Genomic DNA, 24,466 nt, shown 5'->3' on the forward strand with positions numbered 1-24,466 from the left:
ATAATAATAAGTAAATCAATAACATATATTGAATAGACTAAAAAACGTGCAAAAACAGAAACACTATATATTAAAAATAAGTGAGGTAGTGTCCAAAGATTCAATGTCCATTTAGGAATCGGATGGCAGAGGAGAAGAAGCTGTTCCTGATTCACTGAGTTTGTGCCCTCAGGCTTCTCTACCTCTTTCCTGATGGTAGAAGTGAGAAAAGGGCATGATCTGGGTGCTGGGGGCCCTTAATAATGGACGCTGCCTTTCTGAGACATCGCTCCCTGAAGATGTCCTGGGTACTTTGTAGGCTAATACCCAAGATGGAGCCGACTAGATTTACAACCCTCTGCAGCTTCTTTTGGTTCTGTGCAGTAGCCCCCCACCCCCCCATACCAGACAGTGATGCAGCCTGTCAGAATGCTCTCCACTGTATAATTATAGAAGTTTTTGAGTGTATTTGCTGACATGCCAAATCTCTTCAAACTCCTAATAAGGTACAGCCACTGCCTTGCTTTCTTTATAACTACATCAATATGTTGGGACCAGGGTAGATCCTCAGAGATCTTGACACCAAGGAACTTGAAGCTGCTCACCCTCTCCACTTCTGATCCCTCTATGAGGATTGGAATGCGTTCCTTCGTCTTACCCTTCCTGAAGTCCACAATCAGCTCTTTCATCTTACTGACGTTGAGTGCCAGGTTGTTGCTGCGGCACCACTCCGCTAGTTGGCATATCTCACTCCTGTACGCCCTCTCGTCACCACCTGAGATTCTACCAACAATGGTTGTATCATCAGCAAATTTATAGATGGTATTTGAGTTATGCCTAGCCACATAGTCATGTGTACATAGAGAGTAGAGCAGTGGGCTGAGCACACACCCCTGAGGTGCACCAGTGTTGATGGTCAGCAAGGAGGATATCCGCACAGATAGTGGTCTTCTTGTTAGGAAGCTGAGGATCCAATTGCAGAGAGAGATACAGAAGCCCAGGTTCTGCAATTTCTCAATCAGGATTGTGGGAGTGATGGTATCGAATGCTGAGCTATAGTTGATGAACAGCATCCTGACGTAGGTGTTTGTGTTGTTCAGGTGGTCTAAAGCCGTGTGGAGAGCCACTGAGATTGCATCTGCCATTGGCCTATTGTGGCGATAGGCAAATCGCAATGGGTCCAGGTCCTTGTTGAGGCAGGAGTTCAGTTTAGTCAAGACTAAGCTCTCAAAGCATTTCAGCACTGTGGATGTGAGTGCTAGCGGGCGATAGTCATTAAGGCAGCCCACATTATTCTTCTTAGGCACTGGTATAATTGCTGCATTTTTTGAAGCAAGTGGGAATGTCCGCCCATAGCAATGTTCTGCAGATGCTAAATAAATGCTCTTCTTTAAATTTATCGATTTCTTTCAGCATCACAAGATTTAAAAATACTTCAAGCTGGAATTACAGGTGGACAGCATATTACACACGGTTGTTTTGTTTACACATAAACATAAAAAAAGGAAATTCGTTCCTCTATCCCTGGTTCATTGCACTTACTTTGTAAAAGTTAATGAAACCAAATCCAAATATCAACCTTATTTATGTGGACACTCAATTTGATAAATTAAACAAAAAGGAAAGGGCCTATTCTGTATCATCACTACTTCCGCAGTTCCCAAAGTATCCAAAAGAATTAAATCAGTTATCTGCATCATTGACTGAAAACATGCAGGTATGCTACTTCACTGACTGGAAACATAGTTTGAAATGTTTCCTGAGTGGTCTAGCCAACTATTCTTGAAGAAGCTCCCTCAGAGAAAAAGCATTTGCAGTAATGAGATTATCAAGTCATTTATGACTCTGGGGCAAAAACCAGCCCTACAAAAAGGAGTTGCAGCCAACATATCTAGGAGATCAGAAGCCTCATAATCAGGCTGTTACTTGCAAAATGTGGCTTGGTTTTCATGAAAGTTGCAAGCATTTGGCTTTTGTGAGTATAAAGAACCAGAATCTACACAGTGTGCATTAAATGTATTTCAAGTAGGAGTCAAAAGGCTGCTTGTAAAAGTAGATGCAAAGACCAAAGCCCAGCTGGATGAATGGAAAACCAAAAAGAAATTAGAGGATTTGTCAGATGATGCTGTGGATGAAGAAACCAAAATGAGAGAGCAAATTGTAAAGGGAACAATAGAAGGATTAATAAGAGAATACTCCAGTGAACTAAATGCACCTTCCCAAGATCAAGATATACAAGATCAGAGTAGAAGGGAGAAAGAGATAGAGAAAAGGAATATGAGACAGAAAAAGGGATTGAAGTAAATCCAGAGAGAAAAAAGAAGAAAGGTGTTCAGAGCTGTCAGAACCACTTCCTGCATGGGGTGGCACTTTAGCATAGTGGTTAACATGACATTTTACAGTACAGGCGACCTGGGTTCAATTCCCACCACTGCCAGTAAGGAGTTTTTACATTCTCCCCATGACGGTGTGGGTTTCCTCTAGAAGCTCCGTTAGTACCATTAGTAGGTTAAATGGTTATTGTGGATGTCTGTATACAGTAGCTGTATGATATAATATACTATGTGTATAGTTGAGATGCATTCTCTATAGATTTGGAGTTATAGCGAAGCAGGAAGGAGTGTTTGTATTTAATCTTTCAGTAATATTTGAGCAATCTTCTATATATACTCGTTGATTAAGCTTTTAAGTAATTGATTACGGGTTATATGTAAAAAGACATTAATTGCATATGTCTTCACACTACCCGGGTATACGTGCGCACCTCACTTAAAGTAAACTTGAACTACACCCGTATTTTGCGACTCCTGTGAGTCTCTTTGTATTAATTTAATGTTCTGAAGTTACAAAACATAAAACATTCCTGGCTTAATTATGATCACCAACACCACAGCCAGGGGTATATAGAAAGGCAAAATTCACCAGCAATAAATAAAACAAAAAAAAAAATGGAATTTTGCTACTAACTGTGAAATGTATCCCTTGAGTAATTCATAGATCTCTAAAATTTTGAACTATTTTCATTGCCATTCATTCTGGGAAAGGCCTCACAACCTGTTGTGTTTTTTTTTCCAAAAACAAGTTTGAACAGTCATTGTAATAGACAGATTTGACATGTTTTCATCAATATCAAAACCAGAGTACAACTCATTTACAGTGAAATGAAAGTGCTCATTATTAATTACTGATTGCTGTTTTAAAGCCTGAGAGTTCAGCCATGCCTATTTATTCAGTTTTACAATCAACAGAAAATACAATCCCTGAATTTAATCTCTTCACCAATTTCAACAAGATGCTGCACTCTGTAGAAAATCCACCTGTAACTTGTCAGACTCGTTTCCCATAGACAACTTACTAGAATATCAGCTGTCAGATAAGGGGATAATTATATTGCAGCTTGCCAAATATCTGGAACCATGGTAGCTATATTAGTCATCAAAATGGGTCCTGAAAGCCATAGCAAGATTAGATTGAAATCAGATTCATGCCATCGAAAAAAAATTACAGTTCACAAGGACAGAAAGCTAAAAAGAAAACTCTTTAAACTGTCTGAGTTGGGAGAGTTTCAGAACCATTTAAGGTCAAGATTTTTATCAAACAGTTGTCATTAAAATCACTAACTATTTATCCACCTCAAGTGAGAAAACCAAATAAAATATTGTTTAAATCTATTAATTAAAAATGTTCATCAGTTTTAAATACAACATGGCAGCTAATTATTTGAAGATAAATATTTTGACAGTTTGCATGATATTATTAAATAAAAGGAATTTTTCCAATGAGAACAAAAAGGAACACTGGTTCACAATGCAATCAGTTTGAACAAGTACACAACCTTGGAGAATTAACTGTAATTAGGACAATGACTTTCACCCAAGTAGTATTCCCCACAGTAGTTTAGAAATAAATCATAAAATATGATTCAACTTTTAAACATTATTTTCAGGTCATCTTACAAATGAGCTCCACAAAACAAGGTAACCTGGTTCTCAGATGTATACCCAGCAAATGGTTTACACAAAAAAAAATCAAGTTTAAGAAAACAAAGAATTGGCTACAGTAATCCAAATTTACTTTCCCAAATCAAGCTGAGTAAAAGACACAAGATCAACGTTTTAATGCCAAGCTGAATGATGGAAATGGACATAGCAGAATAAAGAATGTACTGCAATCTCAAGCAAATGCAGGAATTACTATTTTATTGATTTTATAGTAGTTTAATGAATAAATTCATTTTCGACAACAATGAATAACATCTTAGAAGAGTAAAATAAAGGAATAGGCCCTTTGATCTACAATGTCTGTGCCCTTCTGCATGCATATTGTCCATATCCTTTATTATTTGCATATTCATGAGTGCATCTAAAAGCTCCTCAAACATTACCATCAAAACTCCACCTGCATATATCACAACCCTTTCAGGCACTTACCAGCCTCTGTGGAAAGTAACTTGTCCTGTACATCTCCTTTAAACTTTCCTTAATGCTACATCCTCTAATATTTGGAATTTCTACCCTGGGAAAAATGACCATCTATCCGAAACGTGCCCTCAATTTTATAAACTTCCCTCAGCTGCCAACGCTGCAGAGAAAACAATCCAAGTATATCCAACCTCCCTTTATAGCCAATGCCCTCTCATCCAGGCAGCATCCTTCTGCACCCTCTGCAAAGCCTCCAGATCTTTCCTCAAAATACAATTCCCCACAAAACTGCCCACTTTAAAACATGGAGACTGTACGCTACTCAAGCCTCCCTTTATTGCTATGCTTTCTTAACTTTTAACAATTTAAGCCACAGTGGACTGCATCAAAACCAACATTTAAACAAATTACCACCAACGGATGCAAAAAAGTAGACTGCAACTATTTTGGCTAGTATGAATGCTGCTTGGAAACCCAAATATTATACAAAGAAAACTACTTGGAGATGCATGACATTTCAAGTCTCTATATTTAGGGATTACTATAGATACTTTCAGTTGCAAGAGTTAGTAAAGTGGTGTTGCAGTAGTTTTAGGGCACTTTATTTTCAAGGCTTCCGTACAAATCAGTTTCTCTCAGAGAAGGGCATATTTTTAACCAATCATGGAATAAGAGCAGGAATATAGTGAATAAGGTCAACATCAGCCACTTCAGTGCAGGGCGAGAGCTTTCATCCAGGCACAGTCAATTCCTTCCAGAAAGAGAGGCAGAGATTTGCAGTTTCTCAGTTTGACATCCATTACTAAGGGCAGTGCCATTGGTCAGGTCCAGGAAGAAGGGAGCGATCATCAAGGAACTCAGGAGTTTTGCCAACAAACTTAAATTTATTATGAGGTACAGTTGCTTGGCTTCTTTAGGGCAAAGAGCAAAATATTTTGCAAGCACAACTCAAACCATGCTACTGGTGCTCAGGATTATACATAGAGCAAAGAGAATCAACGTGACGCTGATATGGAGCTACAAGATACAGCTCAAGAGTGATGGAAATGCAAGAGGCCCACAGAATGATCCGTGTACATAACTGAGCAATTGCCAGAATATGGAAAATAAATTTAAAGTAGGTAGGCCTTCTGAATTTAAAAACGCAAACACGAGGAAATCTGCAGATGCTGGAATTCAAGCAACGCACAGAAAGAAAGGGGGAGGGGTAAGCCCAGAGGATGGGTAAGGAATATAGTGAGAGGGACAGAGGGAGAAAAAGGAGAGAGAGAAAAAGAATACACACACATTTTATATATTTATATATACACACACACGCATATATATGTCTGTGTGTGTGTGTGTGTGTGTGTGTGTGTGTGTGTGTGTTGTGACCAAGTTATCAGAAGATGCCGATAAGAGAGATAAGCGAAAGACAAATGGGGGAAACATTCAAAATGCTAATAAGAGAGAGACGAGAGGGATTAACGAAAAGGAGACACAGTTCCGAGTATTGTCAGAGACCGGTTGCTTTGAACCTGAACTGTTTGAAGTTTGATGGACAGGCGATACCCCAGCAGGGGAATAAAAGGAACAGGTTCGCTAAGGCAAGGGACACACCATGACACCATGAGACCCTGGAAGTGCGGTGTGCCCCCACAAGTTGGGCAGAGTTTTGGAGGGCTGGTCGCGGAACCAACCATAGACGCACAGGGTGAGACGGTACGATCAGCGGGAACCTGTTGTGTGTGTCCACCCTTGCCTGGGTGCCAGGTTCACCGCGGAAGAACGATCGTATCCGGAACGGAGGGGTCACAGTCGGTGACCTCAGAAGACATTAAAAAGCGCTCGCGCCGAAAGCTAACTGCGAGGAATATCAAAGGTCTGTTGAATCCGATTTGAATATCAGCATTCGCTCTCTCTCTCTCTCCCCAATGGCACGACGGCGATTACTGCGAACTGAAACTGAACTGAACTCTGTGTCACTTGAGACTGATCATTTTACCCCTAGACTGCGATAGAGCTTGATTGATCCTATTATCCTAGTTCTGTGTACATGTGTGTTTATTCATTGCTAACCTGTTGCATTTATAGCCTCACGATTAGGGTACTGTGTTACTTATTTCTTTAATAAAACTTCCTTAGTTCCAGTAATCCAGATTCCAACTAAGTGGTCCATTTCTGCTGGTTTGGCAACCTAGTTACGGGGTACGTAACAGTGTGTGTGTGTGTGTGTGTGTGTGTGTGTGTGTGTGTATATATATGTATATGTGTATGTATATGTCACCTGGGTGAGGCGACACTTCACCTGTGAGTCGGCTGGGGTGATATACTGCGTCCGGTGCTCCCGATGTGGCCTTCTATATATTGGCGAGACCCGACGCAGACTGGGAGACTGTTTCGCTGAACACCTACTCTCAGTCCGCCAGAGAAAGCAGGATCTCCCAGTGGCCACACATTTTAATTCCACATCCCATTCCCATTCTGATATGTCTATGCACACCCTCCTCTACTGTAAAGATGAAGCCACACTCAGGTTGGAGGAACAACACTTTATATTCCGTCTGAGTAGCCTCCAACCTAATGGCATGAACATTGACTTCTCTAACTTCCGCACCTCCCCCTCGTTCCCCATCTGATATATAGTTGCCAATCAACTGTCCAGCTCTTGGCTCCATCCCTCCCCCTCCTGTCTTCTCCTATCATTTTGGATCTCCCCCTCCCCTCCCTCTTTCAAATCTCTTACTAGCTCTTCCTTCAGTTAGTCCTGACGAAGGGTCTTGGCCTGAAACGTCGACTGTACCTCTTCCTAGAGATGCTGCCTGGCCTGCTGCGTTCACTAGCAACTTTTATGTATGAGGCCTTCTGAATTACTATCCAAACCATGTGTAAACTGGCAGTGAATTAAACTGATCAGACCAGTCAACATGTGGATGAATGAGTGTTCTGTGATAGAGGGTTTTTCATGGGATGAGAAGGAATAGGAACCAACGCTGGACAATTTTTATGATTTAGACCATTTATAGAGAAATCTATTCAAAATGCAGTTATGGTGGCTAGCAGATTTAAAACTCCAGTAAATAATTTAAATCAATTAATTTTAATTTATAAGGCTAGTATCACAAATAACAACAACAAAATAAGCAGGAAAATATATTTGCCATTCCTATTCTCTCTGTTATAACACACTCACTATTATGGCTGACCCTTAGTTGTGCTATGAATTGGCCAGTGAACTATCTCAAAGAGTAACTTCAAGTAAATTTGGGTGCAAAAGAAGCTGAAAAGACGCCAAAAGGAAGGAGAAAGGCAAATCCAGTTATGGTTTACAATGGTACGAGCGTTAAATCTGGTTCACTAACTTTTTAAATCTTGCTTCCCTTTTGCCCCTGCGTTAGTGTGTGCTGGTCACTGCAGGGTAACCAAGGTTATAAATAAAAGCAATGGCATTTGTGGATTAAGTGATTCTGTACTTAGTAACCACATTTGACAAAGATAAAGTGGCCTCACTGCCAAACAATGCTTGGTAAAGAACTTTTCATTCACTAAAAGTCTTTAACCATCCACATGACCATCTTGGAAAAAAGATTAAGACAGCAGAAACCTGTCCCCAAGTTATCCATATTTTTTTACTAGCCGCCCCACTTTACATACTGCTTAGCAATTTAAGTGTTTAACAGAGGTTTAGGTAACAGTAATTGAAAAGCAATGCATGAACATTTTGCAAGAATGCAGCTTTTGCAAATTTCTGATAGCATTTGTTTACATTGCCCTTGTCTTATCACCCCATATAAACATGCTTGTAACCCTACCAACTTACTCAGAGATGTGAACAAAGATCTCAGGCCCTCCATCTGCTGGGACAATGAATCCATGACCTTTTGAACGGGAAAAGCACTTACAGGTTCCTTTGAAAACTGGTCCTTCAGATGCCCGAACGGTTCTGCAATAGAATATTTGGAACAAGTTAGTTCTTTATCAGTTTTACATAATACAAGATAAAATCACATTTGTAAGAGGAGAAATTGCGTCAGTTGCTTTTTCCAGTTCAATTACACCTTACTCTGAAAATTCACATTTTATCATTTACCTACAATCAGCAGAGGGATCACTGCACTTTGCTCACATTTAATTACAAAACCATTCCCAAATATAGACTTTAGACAAGTGTGCAGGAAGTTTCAAGATGGACCAAAACATGCATGATAGAAGCTTTTGTATATTAAATTTTTAAAAATCAAAATACTACTTAGGCATAGGGTTAAAGTTGCTTCTTTACAACATCATATTACTCATTCCCCATTTCCTTCTGCGCCTCCTGCAAGTCTCCAAATCTTTCTGTTTTAGGTTCCAAAACAATCAAAATAAAATATTCCCAAAAGGCTTAAATTGACGGGATTTCTTTTATATATACAGATTTTCATTATATAGAAGGCCCATCAATACAAAAATAAATCCAAATAGTGTATGGAAGTTTATATTCCAGATCCTTTAAAGGGAACGCAGCTATACCTGTTGCCTGTATAATTGGGAATAGGGTTTTCAGTTTTATACAACAACAGCCCAGCTCAGTTTGGTTAAAGTGAAATGGAACGTACTGCCCGTGGGAAATTGCAACAGCAGACTCAGCGTAGCCATTAGACATTTCATCTCACAGTGATAAACTCTGTACTCACGCAGATGTAGTTCTGGTCCTCCTTGTTGGTAAAGGGCTGGGAACGAGGAAACCCCTCATCGGTGAAGGAGAACGCTCCCTTGTCTTATTACAGTCGGGAAAGTGAAGTTCTTCTGATGACAATGATACTGATACAGACTGCGCAGATGCAGGAGACTCTGATGACGTTGATTGAGAAGCCATTTCCAAACAAAAAACGAACACTTACAAGAAGTTAAGCTGAGAAAAGTCAACAGAAGGAAATGCAATGAAGTATCCATTAAAAAAATTATTACACATACAAAATATACACTGGCATATTATACAGGTGGAGCTCTTCTTTCCATTAAATAAATGAACAATTCAATTTCAAACTTTCCCTTAAAAGTGCTGTCAGTTGCAAACAAATTGCATATTAAGTCAACAAATACAGTGCAGTCTAGTTAATTGGGCCATTGGCAGCCACTTATTTGGGACAATTCTCAAAAAACAGAAACGAATCGAGAAAATAGTTGTGTTCCCTTTGTTTATTTAGGACATCATGCCTCTTAATTGGGATATGAGACTGTTGCTGAACAGTTTCCAACTAGCATCAGTCCTGTGTACTTATGGGGCCATAAGACATAACGTCATGTTGAGAGTTAGTAGCTCTTAAATTGTGTAAGTTGCGTTTGTTTGTGTTCAAAAGCAGTGATTTTTGTCACTCATAATTGACAAGAAATAAACAGTAAGACAATTCAGAACTGTTTTGCTCACTGCAGTTTCAAGCATTCAGGAAATGCCAGAAACAGCTGGGAGTGAAAGTGAAACAATTTTACTACTTCAACAAGTTAGAAACTACAAAGAATGTGAAGGTATTGACATCATCTTGAATCTTAACGTGAAAAATGAAGATTTGGAAGATGCAATAGTTAAAAGCATTGTATGAAGGCAGTTCATTATTTACATTAGGTGTCTGCGCTGAATCTGTTAATTTACAGTTAATCAAAACTACACACGGCAGTGTACACTGGATGAATTCCTCCATCGATAACTATTAGGAACTAACACATTTGTATCGTACTGCAGTAGTATTGGTATTGTTCTAATTTGTTCTGTATTTCATTTAAATATATAATTGGTTACTCAGCTTGTCTCTTTTATACCTATTTCCATAAAACTTCGACTAACTGGGACAGCTGCTTAATTGAGCCAAAATGTTCCGGTCCCAATTTAACTAGAATTGTATTTATTTCGTGCGCATGCACCGGTCGTGCATGCAGCCTGTTACAGCCGTTCCGATCAGTATTCTTACTTTTTAACTTATGTTATTTTTTGTATTTTTTTTCCATGGTAACACGTCGAAGCTGCACCCTCTCTAACATAAACAACAGGAATTCTGCAGATGCTGGAAATTCAAGCAACACACATCAAAGTTGCTGGTGAACGCAGCAGGCCAGGCAGCATCTGTAGGAAGAGGTGCAGTCGACGTTTCAGGCTGAGACCCTTCGTCAGGACTAGTCAGACAATAGTCAGGAGTCCTGACGAAGGGTCTCAGCCTGAAACGTCGACTGCACCTCTTCCTACAGATGCTGCCTGGCCTGCTGCGTTCACCAGCAACTTTGATGTGTGTTGCCCTTTCTAACATGCTTGTAGGGAGAGTTTTATTTGGGTTTTTAGCGCTGGAAATAGTTACATTCCGACACGTCTCATTAGCGGGGCAGAAGCATGGTCGCATTGTTTATTCCAGGGACCAGCTGCTTGCGCTTATGCCGGCTGGTTTAGCGAGCGGAGCGGCGGACACCCCTGCTGAAATCTGGAGGAAAACACACAGAGGATGCAGAGGGGGATCACAAAGTCGAGGAAAGAGGACCGGGTCAAGACAACAGAGACTTATGGGGAAGAGGAGTTCGGTGGGTAATAAAATGGACAAGTTCACGGCACTAGTCAGGCATCAGAGAACATTTCGGGAGCGCAGTGTTCTGTGTTTCACTGGAACGGGGCTGCACGAGGACATACCCGATCAAAACTTTTCCATGGACGGCTTCCAGACAGTTCAGGCTGACCGGAAGTGCACTGAGAGCCATAAGCGTAAAGGAGTTGGATGCTTACTGTTCTGGTTAACAGATGGTGCAATCCGGGTCATATTACGATTGAGGAACATGTTTGTAGACCGGATATTGAACTTTTTACTGTTGGACTTTGGCCATATTCCACCAAGATACAACACTGGGCGGCAAGGGAGGTCATTCCTGCCTGTGGCCATCGAACTTGCAGCTCCTCCCGTGGAGGGTCAGACACCCTGAGCCAATAGACTGGTCCTGGACTTTTTTCCATCTGGCATAGTTTGCATTTTGTTGTTTGATTGTTTGTGGTTTCTGTACTGCTATACTTATGCTCTATTCTTGGTTGGTGTGGCTTTAATGAAACCCAATATCCCTCGGGATCAATAAAGTATATTTATCTATCTATTTCAATTCACACATATTAACGCAATAGAAAATGAATTTATGAGCAGAAATTTAATAAATTGCTGAATCCCCAATGTCTGAAGATGCTTGCCTAAAAATTTTAAGCAAAAATCAGTTTAATTTAAATGCAGTAAGTATTTTTAATGCTTAGAAGCAAAAGTAGAAGACTAACATTAATACGAAAATACTATTTAGAATGCAGTTGGACAGTGTAGGTTTAGAGCAACATGGCAGTGTAGCAGATTGCGTAACAATCTACTGCACCAGCAAACCAGGTTCAATTCCTGTGCCTGTAAGGAGTTTGTACATTCTCCCCATGACTGTTCAGGTTTCCTCCAGCTTGCTTCCATATTCCAAAGATGTACAGGTTACTAGGTCAATTGGTCACATGGGAGTAACTGGGCAGCCTGGGCTCACTGGGCCAGAAGGGCCTGTTACCATGCTGTATCTCTAAACAAATAAATTTACCATGCAAATCCGCAAAGAACAATTCTTTAATTACAATGCATTCTTGACACATCCAGGCCATCCTAAATAATTTTATAAATAATTCAGATACACAAAGAAATAAGCAAAATAACCAGTTTATCCACTTTCACCGCTCCAGTTGAATGAGAGCACCAGAATTAGCACCAAGTTGTGGCATTTGACTCTGCACATGTACACAGAAGTACAAACAGCGATTGCTGGAGAGCCCCTCCGGCTAGGTTAACATCTACAGACAAAAGAAAAACTAAGAATTCCGGTTGACAGCAAAAAGTTAGAGATCAAGCATGTTTTAAATCAAAGAGAACGGCAAGAGGTAGAAAGAAAAGAAATGTTCTAGTTCTGATGAAAAGCCATCACCCTGAGGGGTTCACTCAGTTTGCTCCTCCGCAAATGCAGATCACCCTGAGTTATTGTGCAGCGTAATTTGTTATTATTTCAGATTTCCAGCAAGCTTTATGTTTGAGTTTCTGATCAGAGAGATTTGGTTAGCATCTTTTTTGAAAAGTGGCACCTCCCTCAAATCATCACTAACGAACTGTGTCAGCTAATACTTTGCTGTCAAATCTTTCAGTCCATGCAGTGAGAAAATCATCAAGGAATTAAACTAGATAGAAAGGAATGAATTGTAACAGGTAACACTCCTTGCAGCAAAACCAGGTTAATTTTAATAAAAATTTACTTTCAAACTGAAACTTAAAAGCCCAGTTTCACTTCATACCATGCAAGCATAATAGACGCAACTAAGGGTTAAAGCAAGGGCTGAAAACCAGTGCCCCCAGATAAAGTGATTCTTCGAGCAGCTTCAAATACTGTAGCCACCACATGGCATTGCCCAGAGTGTAAAACTACCTTAGTCCTCAAGTCCAGCACATAGCTAATTACAGGCAGATCTGCATATTTTTGTTTCTAGAAAAGCTCTAATACTTACTTCGGATTCCATTAGCCACCTGGGTATAGAACTCATTACAGCATTGGTCAAATGAAAAATTAAAAAGCTCTACTTACAAAATGAATGCCTGTCCTCAACATGGAGGAAGTATTGTACCTAATGTGACACTAATGAGAACTGATAAAACAAACTGCCTTCTACCTTGTAAACAGTTATCACCAAAGGAAATGGATATAGTTCTTTGAAGTCTAGTTATCACAGCCCTTATAGCTACAAGACCTCATTATGCCAGTGCTTTAAACACAAATTTCTTTAGCAAATGATCACACTTAAAAGTATCCTTTGCTTCTTCCATTGCCCTCTATTTCACTAACCTTCCTCTAGATTTGCATGGTTAGATTGTGTGCTATCTGCAGAATCCTGCTGGAACTAAGATTATTTTGATAGCATTTCCCAAACAATTGACCATGTTCAACTAAAAATGCTATCGCCATTTTGAAGTCACTATCTGATCATCAACATGTATTCACAGCTTCTCAGTAATCACAGAATCAAAAGCCAGGAGCTTGCTGACTAACAACACTGTGGAAGCAGTTTCACCACATGATTCACCCAGTCCATCCTAGCGTGCTGACAAAAGGTCACTTGTTTGATGCTTTTCATTTTTCCTATGACAATTATAAAGAGAAATAAACTCTGGCATTAATTGCAATTACCATAAATTACTCTTTTTACAAAAACAGCACACAGGAAATGTAAGAGCATATTGGATATAATTTCATCAATGATATCTTGCAATTACGTAGTACCATGAGGACTAAAAAATATTCACAAACTGCTTCATAGAAGCATTAACCAATAAAGGAGAATAGGAGAGCTCACTAAACGTGTGGTCCAAAAATTAGATTTAATTAGAAGGTAAGAAAAGCAAGGTGGTTTCAGGAAGGGAATTCGAGAAACTATAATCTGGTAAATGTTGAATCTAATGTATAATCTAAAATGTTAGGCAGGACCTCATCCTGCAGCATCAACTGTTTATTCAGTTCCATCGATGCTGCCTTGCCAGCTTAGCTCCTCCAGTATTTGGTTGGTGCTGCCCTAGATTTCCAGCATCTGCAGAATCTCCAGCATTCTAAAATGTTAACACCATTTCTCGCCACAGGAAAGATCACCTGACCTAATGGAAGTTTCTAATATATTTATGAGCAATGCAGAAAATGCTGGAGGAACTCTCCTGGTCAAGCAGCATCTCTGGAGGGAAATGAACAGTTGACAGTTTTGGTCAAGAACTTTCTTCAGGACTCACATTTCATTCCAGATTCCCACACCTGCAGTCTTTCTTGTGTCCAATATATTTGCAATCACATACAACAGCTTAGATGCAATTGGCATTATAGTTTTAAAAAATTCTTTCATAGCAACTGCTAACCTCAAATGGACCTCAAGTAGCAAGTTCTCTTTTCAAATCACTGCTCTAAGGACCAAAAGAACAGCAGGTGCAAAGGAGCTTAGATTTTGATCTTATAACATTGAAAGAACAGGGATATTCCCATATTACATTAGGCTGGTGATTACATGGACAGAAAACATTTCTATTCCTAAATGTTTGCTTTTACACAATGGAAGACAACTGATCAGAGAGATTCTTTAAAGACACTATGATAAGTTGCTGGTATACAACTAAAGATCATGTTACAATCGCAATACCCCATGGTGCTGGCAATGAATGTTTAAAATGATACCAATTAAGAAAGGTGTTTTATTCTTAAGTGTCCAGAGCTTAAGAACTGTTGGAAACTGTTGTCATCCATTTGAGTGCAAGGGATTCAACTACATGTCAAGTGTGTTTCTCTTTTCACCGATGCTGCCCAGCCTACTGAACATTTCCAGCATTTTGTGTTTTTATTTCAGATTCCATTTTAATCCTGACTGAGCCCTTTCTGACACTTGGGTGATTCAGATGTGAATTACCACTTGCCAACCACATCAACATAAATGATGACTCCATGCATTTGGATACAACACCAAACACCTCCACTTCTGAGCTGGTGATTAGGTAATTAATACTTAAAATGGTTGAGCCCAAAACATGCCACTAATTTCTGAAGCCTAGGGGTGACAGCATTATAGCCTTCAAAATCCTCAACCATTTTCGTTTGTGGCTGATACAAAACTTCATTCCATGAAGAAATTTCAGCTTGATCCTCACTACCAGCAACAGGGCTCCATTATGTCACACATTTTAAAAATACAGTCTCAATACCTTTGACAGTAGTTCTTACCACAACTCGGGAATTTGACTAGAGTTCTGGAGACTCAAACTGAACAACAAGGAACTGGTTACAGGTGAGTTCATACTAGCTAAAAATACAATCAATGATATTTACCTTCATTTTAATGAAGAATATGAATTGATAAGGCAGTACAGGTGTCCCCCGCTTTTCGAACGTTCGCTTTACGAAACCTCACTGTTAGGAAGAAAGGCAGCGCGCGATAAAAAATCAGCGTGCGATAAAAGGCAGCGCGCGCCCCGAGCAGCCGCTCTGCCCCGGATTCGGAATGGCATTACTTTAACACGTTGCATTGAGCAGCCGTTAGCAAGATGAGTTCTAAGGTGTCGGAAAAGCCTGAAAGAGTAAGAGTGTTACACTGAGCATAAAACTAGACATAATTAAGCATTTCGATCGTGGTGAACGAAGCATGGACAAAGTGAGTTTGGCTTGTGGAAGTTGACGAAGATGATGTTGAAGAGGTTTTGGCATCTCATAACCAAGAACTGATAGATGAGGAGCTGATGCAATTGGAAGAGGAAAGGATAACAATTGAAATCCAATGCAGAAAGTGAAGCAACTGCGTGAGATTTTCGCTGCAATGATAAAGTACGACTTTAATATTGAAAGGGTACGTAGATTTAGGGGATACTTGCAGGATGGTTTGAGTGCTTACAAATAACTGTATGATAGAAAAATGCGCGAGGCTCAGCAGTCAAGCAAGCCTTCCACATCAGCCACAGCAGACGACGAACCTCAACCTTCAACATCGAGGCAAGCAGTCATAGGAGATGAGCTGCCTGCCCTGATTGACAATGAGATGACACCCCTGTGTCCCACCACCCCAACACCAGGGCCCCAGACAGATACTGTACCGATTCGCGAACTCAGCGGTAGCCAGGAGGCACACAGCACATCTTTAAGAAAAAAGCCAAAATAAACATGCTATTTAATTAGGTGCCGCCGACACGTAATTATCAGCCCAGATCAGTGCTGATTTCTGATTGCATCACCTCTAATCTGGGCCGAAAATTATGTGTCGGCGGCATCTAATTAATTAGCATGTTTATTTCAGCTTTTTTCTTAACGATGTGCTGTGTGCCTCCCGGTTACTGCTGCGTTCTTCGCGGCGATGTATTGGGTCGGCCACCCGGAGGGTGGGAGCCTCTGCACCACCCAGCCTGCGACGACTCAGTCTAACACACCATCATAAGTGTGCTCGGCGCTGTTTTCCCAATTCCGGTAAGTGATACTACACTGTACATACATTATTTCTACTTTATATAGGCTGTGTATTTTTACGTGTTATTTGGTAGATTTGGCAGCTTCATAGTTTAAAGATTACTGGAGAGCGCGTTTATACCAACAGCGCTTGCGTGAGATTTTCTGCCGAGAGCGCTTGCGTGAGATTTTCGCTACGGAGATCTGTGCAGGCAATCGTTGTAGAGAAGTATTTCTACTTTATATAGGCTGTGTATTTATCATATCATTCCTGCTTTTACTATATGTTACTGTTATTTTAGGTTTTATGTGTAATTTGGCATGATTTGGCAGGTTATTTTTGGGTCTGCGAACGCTCACAAAATTTTCCCATATAAATAAATGGTAATTGCTTCTTCGCTTTACGACATTTCGGCTTACGAACCGTTTCGTAGGAACGCTCTACCTTCGTGTGGCGGGGAAAACCTGTAATACATTTATCCTGCTTTGGAGATTGGATACCCAGAGAGAAGCAAATAGGTCACGTTTTACCTGCAATTAATTACTGCGCTTTAAGTGTTTTTCTTAAAAAAAGAAAAATTGTTTAATCATTAAAATTGATTTCTGAATGCTTGGGAATCTCAAGACACTTGCCAAGATAAAATAGGTCTGATAACACTGACAGACTTGACAGGCGTAGGAGTGGGCTTCACCGACAGCGGCAGCAGCAGACGGCCTACATGGAGTTAGGCCCTGCACTGCAAACAGCATTAGCCAAGTGGCAGAAGTCAAGATCCCAGGTACAGGTAGTCAATGACTTAAAATTCCTCGGTGCTATCATTAGAGGATCCGTCCTAGGACCAACACAAGTGCCAACACAAAGAAGGCACGACAACACCTCTACTGTCTTGGATGTTTGGCATGTCATCTAAAACTATGGCAAATTTTTATACATGCATAGTGGAGAGCATACTCATTAATTGCATCATGACCTAGTATGGAAACACCAAGACCTTTGAACAGAAACGCCTACAAAATGCAGTGGAGACAGATCAATTCATCACAGGAAAGGCCCTCCCCATCATTGAGCACAGCTACTAGGAGCTCTGCCACAAGAAAGCAGCGTTCATCATCCCTCCATCTAGGCCATGTTCTCTTCTTGCTGCTGCCATTGGGAAGGTGGTACAGGAGCCTTAAGTCCCATGTTGCCAGGTTCAAGAACAGTTATTATCTATCAATCAGCGTGGATGACTTCATTCACCTTAACACTGGACTGATCCCATAACCTACAGACTCACTTTCAAGGACTCTATAACTCGTGCACAGTGTAATTTATTTATTTTATTTGCACATATTTTGTTCTCTTCTGTTATGTTTTCTTTAAGAAAGACAAACTTGCGTGGGTAAAAGCACTAGAACTATTTCATTTACAGATTTACAGAATGGCTTCAGTTTGACAACATCTTACTCGGGGCACTCTAGCCTGCCAAGAGCACGTGTGACCCATTCAACAATGTCACTTCCAGTTCTGGGTGAACTGCCTGCTGGGATCTGAAGTATACACATAATAACACATCATCCTCTTTAAAGACAACAAACACCATAGCATGTCCACATAAAACTGCAAGACACAATGATTTCCAACAAACATATTTACATTAACTTCAAATGTAATAAGCAAATACAGTCCTTTATACACTCATCCACTCTCAGTCCATCTCTGAGGTGGCTTAGACTGCTACATGTTTCCGCATAGGTCTTGCTTTCACTTACTGCGTAAATACCAGTGTCTTTTTAAAAAAGATCCTATGTGTTCACCTCTGTTCTTGTTCTTGCTGTATGACCATAATTCACTCCATATGCCTCATAATGGAGCCCTGAACTACATCCATGGGATCAGCAAGTCTTTCCACAACTTTCCAATTGATTGTCACAATTCACAGAGATCCTTCTGTTAGCTGCGATTCAGAGATAGCAACTATTTCTACAGGGGCACAATTGGGAGCATCCTGACTGGTTGCATCACTGCCTGGTATGGGAACTGTATTTCCCTCAATCGCAGGATTCTGCAGAGAGTGCTGCAGACAGCCTAGCGCATCTGCAGATGTGAACTTCCCACTAATCAGGGCATTTACAAAGACAGGTGTGTAAAAAGGATCACTGGGGACCCAGTCACCTTAACCACAAACTGATCCAGCTGCTATCATCTGGGAAGCGGTACCACAGCATAAAAGCCAGGATCAATAGACTCCGGGACAGCTTCTTCCACCAGGCCAGACTACTTAACTCATGCTGACACAACTGTATTTCTGTTATATTGACTATCCTGTTGTACATACTATTTATTATAAACTACTATAAAATTGCACATTGCACATTTAGACGGAGATGTAACGTAAAGATTTTTACTCCTCATGTCTCTGAAAGATGTAAGAAATAAAGTCAATTCAATTCAATTCCTCCTGTTGGTTTGAGTTGAATTGTTTCTATTGTTCTAACCTTGGGTCTTGCGTGGTCTCCCCATCTTCCCTTTATTTTTCCTCTTCAACATCAGAGAGAATCACTGAGATAGTTTTGATTTCCAGTCTTTAACTGGAAGTCAATGAGAGACAGATTTTGAGCCAAAACTGCATGATATGGCAGCAGGCCTGATGATTTCTTCATCATGATTACTCTGTTCCGCACAGGCATCCTGACTATCATGCTGGTGTAGCTGGTACATATGTCTGTGAAAGGTGGAGCTCTTGTGCTTCTCTTGCATAACCTCTCTGAATTTCTCATGCATGCTGTTATGAGTTTCTCAAGTTACATCAGGTAAGCATCTGAGCCCCTCAAAGACATCTGTGTACTCTTTATTGAGTGTTGCCTGGTCACCTTTGGTCTGTGAAGCCACTACGAAAACACTTTTCACCCAGGTTGAGCCTTTCTCATGCAGTCAGACCTAATATTGGCTGTATGCACTTTTCAACAATCAGTAGCTGTGTTTTTAGGTGCTGTCCCTTGTGCTTGAAGGTCACTGTACAGCCTCCTTATCATGGAATGTTCCCTCCAGTATAGCCTGTCACTTTTAACTTCACTGGGTAAATCTTAATCTTTACTTTGAGAGTCTTATAATCATCGATGGATAATAGATTCAACTAGGCTCCATTGTCAAGTTTTGAATGGAATTACTGTCTCATTCATTCACTGGAACAATCCATTCTATCTTACCAGCACCAGCAATCTGCAGAAAATCTACAAATGCTTCCTCCATTTCCTCAGCAACCATGTGCACCTCTCTCTTGGTAGCCCCAGCTTTGCAGCACCTTACAAAATGATTCTTCTTCCCACAATTATTACACAACTTTCCACAAGCAGGACACTTCTCTGGGATGTGCCGAGCTCCACATTTGCTCCTTTTACTGTATGAGCCTACCTCTTTGCTAGGCAGCTGCTTTAGGAAATACCTTGTTTCTGCCCTGTGCAACTCCTTAGCTTGTGCTCGTGTGGTCTCCACTGCTCTACACAAATCCACAGCCTTTTCCAGTGCAAATCTTTTTCACGGAGTAGGCGTTCTCTAAGCCCATTATCCAAGATTCCACAAACTATTTTGTCTCTGATGAGTGAGTCTCTCAAATCTCTGAATTCAAAGGACTTACTCAGTATGTGAAGTTCAGCTTAGTATTGGCCAAAACTGACACCTTGTTTTTGTTCACAGAAGAACTTGTATCTCTCAAACATGACGTTTTTACTTGGGACAAAATACTCCCCAAATTTTGTCATCAGTTTCCAATGTCAAGGCTGTCTTATCAATTTGAAAGTTGTTGTAGATTCCGAAGCATCTTTACCAATCACATGTAGAAAGATGGATGCTTTCTTTTTTTCTTCCGCGCCTCTGCCTCTACTCGCTGCTAATTTTTTTTATTGAATCATTGTTTGAAGCATTTCCAATGATCAGCTAGATTGCTGGTAAACTGCATAGTTGTGGGAGGACTTGGGTTATCCATTGAGGGGATTTTTAGGCTCTCACTTCAATTTCTTGGTGAACTTCGAGACAGTGTGCTCTCTTGCTGGCAGCTTCTCTCCATCAGAACCAAGTGCCTCTTTCTTAGATGCTCACGGTCTTCAGTTACACTTCGTATTTAGACTTTATGCCAACTTCTGACACCATGCTATGTTTGTTCTGCAGGCACAGCAAATTTAGGATGGTGTTAAGCGGCAACTCCTTTGCTTGCATCTTTGGAAACAGCTCTATTTCCATCTTTAATATCTTTATTTTTCCCTTTCAGGATTCTTTTGCAGAACCTGACCTGGAGTAACATGCTGACTTCCATTCTTTGCAGGAGTGGGACCTGTTCTCGGGATTTCAGAACTGGCCGTTGTTTGGTACGCCAAGGGTTTGGCCTGAGAGTCCGGCTTGGATTTGGAAGCCTAAGATCTTGGGGCTCTGGAGGTGGGTGGATCAAGGGTCAGTGTCACAGCAGGAGACCCATGTGTCGTTGGGGAGTCGGAAAATCTACTGCTGTGTGCCCAAAGGCCCGGGATCTTTGCAATCTTTGGGAACAGAGCTCGGAAAAAGCAACATAACGGACTTTTAACATCATAAACCAGCGAGTTTGTTTGTTTTGTCTCCCCGCTCACTGAGAAAATGGAGACACCTCCTTCTCCCTTATTAGGGAGAGAAAGAACCTGTGGTATGCCGGATGCTGGGTGAAACGTGAGGTCTTTGGGGTAACTACGAGTCTGTGTCTTTGCTATTGCTTTGCTCACGCTTGAGTGCTCGGTGGTGGTGTTGATGCTTGGTTTTTTTTGGCCAGTGGGGGGGGGGAAGGGAGATTGTTGCTCGCTGCTGCTTACGTGCAGGAGGGAGCGGAGCTGGGGGGGTACTTTGGGTTTCTTACGTTTAACTGTCGTTCACTCTTTGGGGCATTTATCTGTTTTCATGGATGTTTGCGAAGAAAACGCAATTCAGAATGTATATTGTATACATTTCTCCAACATTAAATTGGATCTTTTAACCTTTGAAGAAAAACTTGCATGGGTAAAAGCACTACAAATATTTTATTTACAGATTTGCAAAATGGCTTCAGCTTGACCACATTTTACTCTGGACACTCTAACCCATCAAGTGCATTCAACAATATCACTTCCAGTTCTGGGTGAACCACCTGCACTGCACACTGGGAACTGAAGTTCTTTATTATGTACACACATAACAACACACTTTCCACATTAATTGCTCGTCAGCCTTTGTGTGTAGTTTTTCACTGATTCTATTGTATTTCGCTGTTCTACTGTGAATGCCTGCAGGAAAAAGAATCTCAAGGTAGTGTACAGTGACATATATTTACTTTGATGATAAATTTACTTTGAACTTTGTTTTGCCATTGTGCTAAAAGCCAACTCTACCTATACACAGTTTAACTAATTCTATCTATTTGCAGATTTACAGACAGGTCACACGAAAAAGCAACAGAGGAAATGCTGCGGAAAATCAGCAGGTCAGGCAGCAAATGAGTGAAACAGACAGTTGATGTTCCTGTCTGGACTCAAAATGTCAACTGTTCTCTTCCCTCCACAGATGCTGCCTGGCTCACTGAACCCTTCCAGCATGTTGTGTTTGCACCAGATTCCAGCAGTCTTCAAAAAGTATTACGTCTGTTAACCGTGCAGATACAGGACCATTAAAATTGAATGTCACCACTGCTGTCATATTCTACTTGATAAAATAAGGCTGTTTCCTAGGTGATTCCCAGATTTGCCACACTTTAAGTATCTTCGCAGAAACCACTCAAAACCAGTGCAAATAAGAATCATGCAGTTTCCATGAGATTCTCTGAGATCTTCAGTTGATTCAAGTCTGACTCCAGGAGAAAAATGCATAAATTGATTTTTCCATTCATATTCAAATTGTTACTGCTTGAAGTAATGCTTACAAGGGAAGGCTAAAGAAAGAATGCCTAGCTGATAAAGCATGTACCTTAGACTAACAACTTGACACCCTTCCTGCTCTCTACTCCCACACCTGATGCCCTGCTCCTTGCCATCAAACTTCCAACTGTGTTTGAGATGAAAAAAAGAATTTAAAAAACACCCACCCTCATTAAATCAGGTAGTCATAACCATTAGGGGTAAAAAAAAATGACTGAGCATTTGCCATACTATTTTTATGCTTCAAACACTTTTCTGACAAAATGTCACTGATAATAAATGCAGCAGATGGGTAGCTCAAATTTACTGTCAGTTGTTTCAAGGAAGATTTTGCTTCAGAACCATTACATTTCCTCATGTCTTGAAGTTCCTGTAAAAATCTAAAACATCACCTACCAAACGTGACAGGAATTGGACATGCTAGAGGCAGGAAACGTGTTCCCGATGTTGGGGGAGTCCAGAACCAGAAGCCACAGTTTAAGAATAAGGGGTAGACCATTTAGAACGGAGTTGAGGAAAAACTTTTTCACACAGAGGGTTGTGGTTCCGTGGAATGCTCTGCCTCAGAAGGCAGTGGAAGCCAATTCTCTGGATTCTTTCAAGAAAGAGTTAGATAGAGCTCTTAAAGATAGCGGAGTCAAGGGATATGGGGAGAAGGCAGGAAAAGGGTACTGATTGTGGATGATCAGCCATGATCACACTGAATGGTGGTGCTGCCTCAAAGGGCTGAATGGCCTACTCCTGCACCTATTGTCTATTGTGACCTCTGCCACCAAGCAGGACAAGAGATGCTGGTCCAGGGATCACCATTCCTCTGAGTCACCCAACGTATTGACTTGGAAATATATACAGGTCTTCCCTCATGGGTGCAACTTCACCTAAAGATGAGCATTTAATCACTGCATTCTCACAATTAGGAATGGGCAAGGTTGACAAAAATCATTATCTTCAGTTCTTAAGAACTGAAGTCAAGACATGTCAACTTTTATTTTTTGAAAGATAACAAGAGAAACATTTAGAAGCAATGCTACAAGAGAAAAGGCTGCATAACTGCACAATTGCCATGTGATTACAACATCCCTTCCATTATAAAACTTTGATACAGAGCGCAATCAGCTCATTTACAGCTCAATCACCATGCGCTCATCCATAATCCTGATTATTTAGTTACTTGCCCACTTTGTAGTTTGACAACTCAGTTTCCAGACCACTGATTTTCACAGGGGTGCATGACCCTTAAGTAGCTTGCAGGTTGGTAACAAGAAACTCTGACCCTTTAAATAAACACCAGCCTACAAACAGGAGAATGTATTACTGGATCACGTGGCTGAACTATTTCATCAAATTGGATTCCTTGCAAAAATGTGTGAAAGCATCTGCTCCAGGCAAATGCTTTTCTTGTAAAGCTAGTGTGGCATAGGTTTAACTATGAAATAATTCAACAAATAAACCATCCGCTAGATTCAACATGATAACTAATTGTACCAGCCAAACAAATTTATGGATGACATCCTCTGCTTCTTCATGTTTTTTTTTAAATTTTAGTTGCAGCTTCAGTTTTGACACCTGTACTGCTCCAGGTGTGGAAACAGGATTCTTATTTCATTGGTTATCCTGCATGGGTGCAGTGAAATCCAACAGTTATTTTTGGGAATGGTCACAGAAATGGTAACTCTGGAGTATGCAGAATCCGGACAAGGCTCTCTCGATTATTTCTTGGGCAAGGTTAGAGTTTGCATTCACATAACTACAAGCACATTTTATTTAACACCTCGTTATTGCTTGCACTTTCACTCCTCTCACGCACCTATACCTCTACTTTTTCAACAGCCTAATGGAAACTGGCATATCCCTGTGTGTTGTAAAGGGTTAATCTTTATGCTTGTCAAATGTCAGAATCAGAATCAGGTTTATTATCACCGGCATGTGACATGAAATTTGTTAACTTAGCAGCAGCAGTTTAATGCAATACATAATCTAACAGAGAGAGAAAACAAATGATAAATAAAACAAAACATAAAAAATAAACAAGTAAATCAATTACATATATTGAATAGATTTTGTAAAAATGTACAAAAACAGAAATACTGCATATTAAAAAAAGTGAGGTAGTGTCCGAAGCTTCAATGTCCAATTAGGAATAGGCTGGCAGAGGGGAAGAAGCTGTTCCTGAATCACTGAGTGTGTGCCTTCAGGCTTCTGTACTTCCTACTGGATGCTAACAG

At 40.5% G+C, this 24,466-nt stretch overlaps 1 protein-coding gene across 6 annotated transcripts in view; it reads right to left on the reverse strand.

Annotated features, from left to right (window-relative positions):
- The window catches only part of carhsp1 (calcium regulated heat stable protein 1), a 79,008-nt gene that overhangs the window by 11,791 nt on the left and 42,751 nt on the right, over nt 1-24,466 (reverse strand). For 5 of the 6 annotated variants that reach the window (XM_063059017.1, XM_063059019.1, XM_063059018.1 and 2 more), the window contains exons 2-3: nt 9,056-9,273; nt 8,200-8,322 (exon numbers count right to left, since the gene is read on the reverse strand). In XM_063059017.1, the coding sequence (XP_062915087.1) occupies nt 8,200-8,322; nt 9,056-9,237 (305 nt within the window). In that variant the 5' untranslated portion in view covers nt 9,238-9,273. Of the gene's footprint in view, nt 1-8,199; nt 8,323-9,055; nt 9,274-15,248; nt 15,330-24,466 lie in introns of all 6 variants that reach the window. The other variant, XM_063059023.1, reaches the window with a different exon arrangement.

The sequence above is a fragment of the Mobula hypostoma genome, chromosome 9 (genome assembly GCF_963921235.1).
Source record: "Mobula hypostoma chromosome 9, sMobHyp1.1, whole genome shotgun sequence".
Taxonomy (NCBI): Eukaryota; Metazoa; Chordata; class Chondrichthyes; order Myliobatiformes; family Myliobatidae; genus Mobula; species Mobula hypostoma.